Source organism: Eretmochelys imbricata, chromosome 28 (genome assembly GCF_965152235.1).
Source record: "Eretmochelys imbricata isolate rEreImb1 chromosome 28, rEreImb1.hap1, whole genome shotgun sequence".
NCBI classification, from domain to species: Eukaryota; Metazoa; Chordata; order Testudines; family Cheloniidae; genus Eretmochelys; species Eretmochelys imbricata.
The window spans coordinates 832,717-841,130 of record NC_135599.1 but is presented as its reverse complement, the minus strand read 5'-3'; the positions used below and the strand labels follow the sequence as shown (position 1 = coordinate 841,130).

The following is an 8,414-nucleotide window of genomic DNA, read 5'->3' as shown; positions in this document are numbered from 1 at the left end:
CCCAGGAGTCCGGGGCTCCCATCCCCCCACGCAGAGAACCCAGGAGTCCGAGGCTCCCATCCCCCCCGCCCGAGAACCCAGGAGTCCGGGGCTCCCATTCCCCCCGCCCGAGAACCCAGGAGTCCGGGACTCCCCCGCGCTGCGGGTCCGGGAAGGGGCGGAGTTTGGCCGCGGGCGCGCCCCGCCCCCCCAGGCCGGGGGCGTGGCCAGGCCGGCTATATATCCGCCGCCGGCCCGCGGGGGAGGAAGCCGTTAGGCGAGAGAACAAGTTTGTGCGCGTGCGCGCGGCCCCTTCCGCCCTCGGGTACGGCGGCCGCCAGCGGACACGCGAGCCATGGACGCGAACGCGGAGAGGGGCGCCGCCGAGCTGGCGTGCGGCATCTGCTACCTGCCGTACGACCGCCGGGCGCGCGCCCCGCGCCGCCTCGGGCCCGCGCACGGCGCTTGGCGCCGCCCCGCCCCCTGCCACCACGCGCTCTGCACCGCTTGCCTCTGCCGCCTGGCGCGCGACCAGAGCTGGGAGGCGGTCACGTGCCCCTTCTGCCGCACCCCCACCTCGCTGCGCGTGCGCGGCAGGGGCTGGGAGGCGGAGACGAGGAGGCGGAGCAGGAGCAGCAGCAGCAGCCGGCGCCGCCTGGCCCTGCCCCCCGTCGACCCCGACCTCTGGAAGCGGATTGGCCGGCGGGAAGAGGAGGCGGGGGAGGAGGAGGAGGCGGTGCCTGGTAATGACGTACCGGAGGAGGCGGGCCAATCGCGGCTGTGGCGGGCGCTGATGAAGCTCCTGCGAGGGGGCGGCAGCCGCAGTAGCACGCGGGAGCGGCAGCCAATCAACCGTAAGTATCTCCCCTCGCGCCCGCTCCTTCCCCCCCCCGCACCCCTCCCCGTTCCCCTTCAACGGTTCGGGCGCGCGCTGCCCGCCCCAAGGGCGGGGCCGCACGTGCCTGAGGAGGGCGCAGAGCCTGGGCCACGTACATCCGGGTCCTTCCCACTTTGGCTCTGAGGGGTAGGAGCCTGGCCTCAACGTAGCCAATGGGGGGGGGGGGGAGGATGTCAAGTCAACTCCCCCCTTCAGCTAGCGCTCCACCCCTAGGGGTCTGTGGGGGGGTGTGCTGTCAAGTCACTCCCTCCCTCCCCCCTTAGCGTGCCCACCATGGGGGGGGTGATGTAAACTCACCCCCACCGTGGCACGTGCCCCCTCACCCCTAGGTGGGTGGGTGATGTCACCCCCCTCCTTGGTGATGTCATCTCTTATGGGGGGTGACGTCACCCCTTGGCCATGGGGAGCGTAGGGTCTAGTGATTAGAATGGGGTGGGGGCTGGGAGCCGGGACTCCTGGGTTCCATCTCTCACTCTGGGGGGGAACTGGGCTCTAGTAGGTTAGAGTGGGGGGGGGGGCGGCACGCTCTGGGAGGTAGGTGGGGCAGGAGGTCGGCCATCATCAGTACCCGTCCCGCCTTTCTGCTCAGTTCCCGCTCTCTAACATGGGGACAGGAAATCCTCGAGCGGAGGCGTTTCAGTGGTAAATATTTGCCAGGCTGGGTTGCGTGGGCCGGGGAGCGTTATCACTTGTGTCGTTAGGTCTCTGCCTGCACTCACGGCTCTGTGACTCTCTCCCGCAGCCTATTGTCCAGAGATGAAGGATCTCGCCCTCATGAACTGCTACATCATGTGAGGCTCCAAGGGCTAGCCACAAGAGTTGGGGCTGGCTGCTCGTCAAAAGGCTCAGAAGACTCTTGGGAGAAACCAGCTCTTTCTCTCCTCCTCCCCCAGCAGTGCTGGCTAGCTTCTCCTCCAGGCAGGTAGTTACTGACAAACTGTCTGATCTCATTAGACTCCATCAGCTCTATGGGACTCAACCATAGCACTGGAGCTAGAGTTCCTGGTTCTCATTAACCTGCAGAGAGAGATTCCCGAGGCACCAGCGACTGGCGCGATTGCTTGCGGCATTGACCTGTCACTGCTCATCTCTGTTGCAAGCAGGGAGACTTGACGGGGGCTGTTGGGTCAAATCAGCCGCAGAGATCTGACTGTCTGTTGCCATGAGGCCTGGCGGCTGATCAGTTTGGAGGCTGGCATCCCAACAACTTGTCTGGTCCTGACATCTACAGCCCCTGAAATGCCTTACGTGTCCAGCTCTCCCACTCTCCACCCCTCTCTGCCGTATAAAATGCCAGCGATGCCACTGACCCACCTACCAGCAGATACGGTAAATATCTGGTGGAAAGTCCCATATGGGCAAACTCTGAGCCTCCAGTATTAACTGATTCAGACAGCAAGATTACGTCTGTGTGCTAACGAACTAGTTAAAAATACCCCTCAAACCCATGACCTCTTTCTCTGCGAATCCCAATGAAAAGCCTATTGCTGTGGTGGTGTTGCCAAATTATCTGCCAACCCATATCCTTTACCATTGCGCAAGTTAGCAGCCCAATCTGGAGGCAGAATTCCTGTCTGGCCCCAGTTTCGGAGCGCTGCATGTGAAACCGTTGCATGAGGCGAAGGTTTCAGACGTCCCATGCATCTCTCGCTGAAGAGGCTGGCTTCTTGGTGCTCTCTGCTATTGTAGCATTTCTGTGAAATGAATTTAAATATTGAAGAGTTTGAAATAGGGAATGTGTGTATCTGTTGTCTTTAATATTTAACTATTGTAACTTATATTTAATTTTAATAAAACCTGAAATGTCAACGCTTATTTGGTTGCCTTGATCTCCTTTCCAACAGGAAGGTGGTGCCTGGGGACAGTATCATCAGTAAGACCCATTGCTGTTACTTGGGAGGGAGGGAGGTCCAATAATCAGGACAGGGAGTCAGGACTGGCTTAGAGAACGGTCTCTAATGCTTAGAGCACGAGGGGGTTATTTTTTAAGCCCTGTTGCAGAGCAAGGGTCCTTCCTTATCCTGAATAGTGCATAACCTCAAATGTGAAGGATGCTGTCACTGGTTTGTGGCATGTCTCTGCCACTAGCCCCTGTTAAAACAACCTCCTAGAAGAGTCATTCTAGTTACCGTGTGGCCTGCTCCTATTTCTGTGTAGTCTTAAGACACTGTGTGCAGCTTCTCTTCACTCCATAGACCCAACACTCTTATCTAGGTGGCTCAGAAACTGTCTTTAGCACTCACAGCTGCCTCTGCCCTTTCTTCCCCACTCCTTGAGCCCATCTGATTGTTCTCTGCACCCATGTTCTGACGGTGTGTCTCAATTTTATCCCCTACTCAGGACTTCAGGTTTTCATTTCCCACCACTGACAGCTCTTTAAAATGGGCCCTGTAAACTCCATGTGGATTTGGCTGCACCATCACCTGAGATTAGAGCCACACGCTGGAACTACGTATCTGTGCCTGGCTAGGGGAGAGGATATGACTAAGACTTTGGTGACTAACAATTCTCATTAAGCACCAGCTGTTTATTATTTAAAATTTAATAGATTCTAAGATCACTGTGATCATCTAGTCTGATCTGCATAACCCAGGCCAGAGAACTTCCCCGAATTATCTCCTGTTTAAACTAGAGAAGAATCTTAGAAAAACATCCAACCTTGATTTGTTTGGCATCTACAGTAACTAGCCATACATAATCCCGGGCAAACCCAGTTCATCTTGACCTCCTTCCTACCTAGCAGCTCTGCTGACTCGTGCTTACTCTGATCTTAAAATGATCTCATGGCATGTGACTTTCAGATCACGAAGAAGCCCTTGCCTCACTCACCTACACCCTCCCAGACGTGCTCTTCTCCTTTGTCACCTAGGGTGTGACACTGAGCCTTGAGTAGAGTTTCTTTGGTGGCAGTAAATAAGGAGAAAATGAGGGACACCAGCCAGGCAGATTGGAACATGGCCAGTCCCTGGAGACTCCCTGTCTGGCTAATGGGACTCTGTGGCTCTTAATTGACTGTGATTGTTTGCGCTTTGTGCCTGAAAGGAAACAAATCTAGAGTAAAAATAAACAGAGGTGGGTGGACTTTCCTTTTTTTAAGAACGACCCAGTTTGGGGAGCTTGTGAAGTGGATTTTTTCCATCTGTGCTCTTCTCCAAAGAAGGTGTAAGTGGGTTTAAGGCCACAAGGGGCTGTCAGGTTTCAGAGTAACAGCCGTGTTAGTCTGTATTCGCAAAAAGAAAAGGAGTACTTGTGGCACCTTAGAGACTAACCAATTTATCTGAGCATGAGCTTTCGTGAACTACAGCTCACTTCATCGGATGCATACCGCGGAAACTGCAGCAGACTTTATATACACACAGAGATCATGAAACAATACCTCCTCCCACCCCACTGTCCTGCTGAAGTGAGCTGTAGCTCACGAAAGCTCATGCTCAAATAAATTGGTTAGTCTCTAAGGTGCCACAAGTACTCCTTTTCTTTTAGCTTATCTAAAGTGATCATCAAGTTGGGCCATTTCCAGCACAAATCCAGGTTTTCTCACCCTCCACCCCCCCACACACAAACTCACTCTCCTGCTGGTAATAGCCCATCCAAAGTGACAACTCTCTTCACAATGTGCATGATAATCAAGGTGGGCCATTTCCTGCACAAATCCAGGTTCTCTCACCCCCCTCCCAAAAACCACACACACAAACTCACTATCCTGCTGTGTCGGACTGCAGTTCCCAGTCGGGTGGGTGCACCGGCTGCTGCGCAAGGGGAACTATGAGGAATGAGTGGGAGCTGGAGCCCCGGTGTACCTGGCCGCTGTGATGGAGTATCTGACCGCTGAGATCTTGCAGCTGGCTGGCAACGCTGCCTGGGATAACAAGAAAACCCGCATCATCCCTTGGCACTTGCAGTTGGCCGTGCAGAACGACAAGGAGCTGAACAAGTTGCTGAGGGGAGTCACCATTGCACAGGGTGAGGTCCTGCCCAACATCCAGGCAGTGCTGCTGCCTAAGAAAACTAAGAGCCACAAAGCGAAGGGCAAGTGAGAGCGGATGCCAACCCCCCCCTCAAGACCACCACCTTCCTCTGGAAAGATCAACAATTGGCCACAGCAGGAGACGGGACAGTGCTCTGAGCTTGTCCGTAGAATCCTCTCTCTGGATGCCTGGCTGCTGTGTCTTGCTCACATGTGGGTCCGATTAATAAACAGATTTGGGGATGGGAAGGAATTTCCTTACAGATCAAATAGGCAGGGACTTTGTATGTGTGGGGGGGGTTGGGGGGGGCACAGGGAATTTATCTTCCTCTGCAGCATGGGGTATGCATCACCTACTCAATTCCCTGCCATTGCAGGGGACCTAGGCGTGGCACCTGGCTTTCTCCTGTTCTCTGCCAATTTAGCATCCTGAGGGCGGATGTGCTTTGGTCTAACTGAAATCATCGGGCTCAACATAGCACTATCTGGGTGAAACTGACTAGCCCGTGCTTCACAGAAGGTCAGACGAGATGATCTGACAGCCCCTTATAACATTCATAAACCAGTTGGAGAACACTTCAATCTCTCTGGTCACGCAATCACAGACATGAAGGTCGCTATCTTAAAACAAAAAAACTTCAAATCCAGACTCCAGCGAGAAACTGCTGAATTGGAATTCATTTGCAAATTGGACACTATTAATTTAGGCTTAAATAGAGACTGGGAGTGGCTAAGTCATTATGCAAGGTAGCCTATTTCCCCTTGTTTTTTCCTACCCCCCCCCCCCCAGACGTTCTGGTTAAACTTGGATTTAAACTTGGAGAGTGGTCAGTTTGGATGAGCTATTGCCAGCAGGAGAGTGAGTTTGTGTGTGTGTGTGTGTCCCCGGGGGTGGGGGGGGAAGGGTGAGAGAGCCTGGATTTGTGCTGGACATGGCCCACCTTGATTACCATGCACATTGTAGGGAGAGTGGTCACTTTGGATGAGCTTTTACCAGCAGGAGAGTGAGTTTGTGTGTGTGGTTTTTGGAGGGGGGTGAGGGGGTTAGAATCTTAAACTTGGCCTTGGCCCGCACTGTCACTCCTTGCTTTCCATGGCCAGACGTGACGGGGATTCCCGAGCACCTGACTACTGTCACTGCAGCGATCAAATGCACAATAACACTACTTGGTGGGCAGGGGAGATTGGAAACACACATTGGGTGGGGGAAAAAGTCCCTTCTTGGCCCTTGCAGGTGACAGGCTAAAGCCCTGAAGCATGAGGTTAGATTCATAGACTCCAAGACCAGCTGGGACCACAAAAACCATCCAAACAGCACACAGAAGCTGGATTAAAACACATCTTTCGCAAAGCTATCTTGTCATAAAGGCTCCAAACAAGGGAGAGTCCCTTGAAATGTCACCCTCTCTGGCCTTTGCCTTCCAGCTCAAGGGAAGAAACCACTGCTTCTCTAGCTTCTCTTGGAGATTTTTCATGCCTGGACCTGCTTGCTTCGTAAGGTGACGTCTCCTACAGAAGGGCCTCAGGCCGGTTGGCTGCATTTCGCCCACGTTCCTAACAGAGGAGGCTGTTTTCTGAACAAAGTATGGAGGCTATATATTTACATGAGGGGGGGACTATTCTGGAAAGCAATGACTGAGGAGAAAAAAAATATATATATGGGGCGTGTGGTATATAATCAGGTGAACCATGAGTTCCCAATGCAACTCTGTGACCAGAAGGGCTAATGCAGTGCTTGGATGCATAAACAGGAGCAGCATGAGTAGGAGCAGAGAGATGATTTTACCTCTGCATTTGGCATGGGTGTGACTGCTGCTGGAATGCTGAGTCCAGGTCTGGTGTCCACAATTCAGGAAGGGATGTTGATAAATTGGAGAAGGTTCAGAGAAGACCCATGAGAATGATTACAGGATTCAAAAACCTGCCTTAGAGTGAGAGCTTCAAGGAGCTCAATCGAGGTAATTTAAGAAAGAGAAGGACTAGGGGTGACTTGATCAGTCAGGGAACCAATATTTAATAATGGGTTCTTCAATCTAGTAGAGAAAGGTCGAACAACATGTTCCTATGGCTGGAAATTGAAGCTAGACAAATTCAGAGTGGAAATAAGGCATAACATTTTAACAGAGCAGTTAACCATAGGAGCAACTTACCAGGGGCCGTGGAGGATTCTCTCACTGACCATTTTTTAAATCAAGATTCGGTGTTCTAACTTCCACTGATGAGTTAGGAATTTAAATCGCTTTAAAGATTTGAGCCTACATTTCACTGACTTTCAGTGAGACTTAGGTTCCTGAAAAGTCGCTTCTAAGGTGTTCAAAAGTGCCTTGTGCTCAAAGTTTGGCCAGCTGTCCCTGGTTGAGAAAGAGGTGTTAGAAGGGATGGGAGTTGAGCAGAAAGAACAGCCTCAGCGAAGCTATTAAAATCCTCCCGTGCAGTGCTGTGTGACAGGCATAAAAGAGGTACGTGCATAAAAGAGCAGTGTAACTAGGTCAGATGTGGTTGGATTTCAGCTCTCCGAGGCTAAGCAGAGGGAAACGGAGCTGCGAGCCAGCCACAATAATTCCATCTCTCGGGTCCCTTGTCGTTCTAACATGGATGCATAGATTATAACACCAAGAGGGACCCTTGTAGTCCCATCTTGTATAACACGCTGGGTGGGAAGCCCCCAGCCCAGTTTCTGGGCTATATTTATTTTTTTAGATTTCAAATCAGAAAGATGCCTTTCTGACGCTCTGATGCACCCTAGCATCATTAATCATATAATTAAATGAAATCTGAGCGGTGTTAAAATCGTTGCTTCACAGGATCTCGGCTGGCCAGCTACCCTTCGTCTAGGAAGCCGTCTCTAGAGAGCCGGCCCAACAAAGGTCGTTTTCAGCATACCCGGAGAGTCGCGTTATTTGGGCTATTTCAGATCATCTTGGGCAGCCTCTGAACCAGGAGTAAATAAGTATTTGAGCACAGGCAGATAAATAGAAACGCTGTGTGTTCATGAGTGTGACGGATGTTTCAAAGGGAGAGGAATGACAGATTTAACAAACTTCTCCCACCTGCCTAGTATCTAAGAATAGCCAGGTGTGCTCGCTCCTACCCCTTTCATCAGGGGCTGCCTGGAGGGTAGCATGTAGCTGGGAGGTTTAGGTTGGATATTAGAAAAACTTTTTCACTAGGAGGGTGGTGAAGCACTGGAATGCGTTACCTAGGGAGGTGGTGGAATCTCCTTCCTTTGAGGTTTTTACGGTCAGGCTTGACAAAGCCCTGGCTGGGATGATTTAGCTGGGGATTAGGTCCTGCTTTGAGCAGGGAGTTGGACTAGATACCTCCTGAGGTCCCTTCCAAGCCTGATATTCTATGATTCTATGATAAGTGGAAGGTATTTTGGTAAGGGTCGTCTTTATGGCCTCTTTCCATCAACACCGCAACTCCCAGCTCTTGCTATCTCTCTGTAGCCTTTAGGCCCAAATTTTCGTGACTAAAGGTAGACCCTCAAATCCATATTTAGGCCCGGTAAGCAGAAGTCTATGGAAGCTACCGGCCTCTGAACACCAGACCAGTTGTCTATGGGGCTAG

The 8,414-nt window shown here is 52.2% G+C and overlaps 1 protein-coding gene and 1 pseudogene across 2 annotated transcripts in view; both read left to right on the top strand.

Moving 5' to 3' along the window:
* The first annotated feature begins 275 nt into the window (after positions 1 to 275).
* Positions 276 to 2,692, top strand: RNF227 (ring finger protein 227). The gene is made up of 2 exons (XM_077806630.1): positions 276 to 833; positions 1,620 to 2,692. The coding sequence occupies exons 1-2, from the start codon at positions 335 to 337 to the stop codon at positions 1,670 to 1,672; spliced, it is 552 nt and encodes a 183-aa protein (XP_077662756.1). The 5' UTR covers positions 276 to 334; the 3' UTR covers positions 1,673 to 2,692.
* Positions 2,693 to 4,689: 1,997 nt separating this feature from the next.
* The window catches only part of LOC144258206 (protein mono-ADP-ribosyltransferase TIPARP-like), a 31,998-nt pseudogene continuing 28,273 nt past the window's right edge, over positions 4,690 to 8,414 (top strand). The window contains exon 1 of the transcript XR_013344648.1: positions 4,690 to 4,910. The product of XR_013344648.1 is annotated as a protein mono-ADP-ribosyltransferase TIPARP-like (transcript). The remainder of the gene's footprint in view (positions 4,911 to 8,414) is intronic.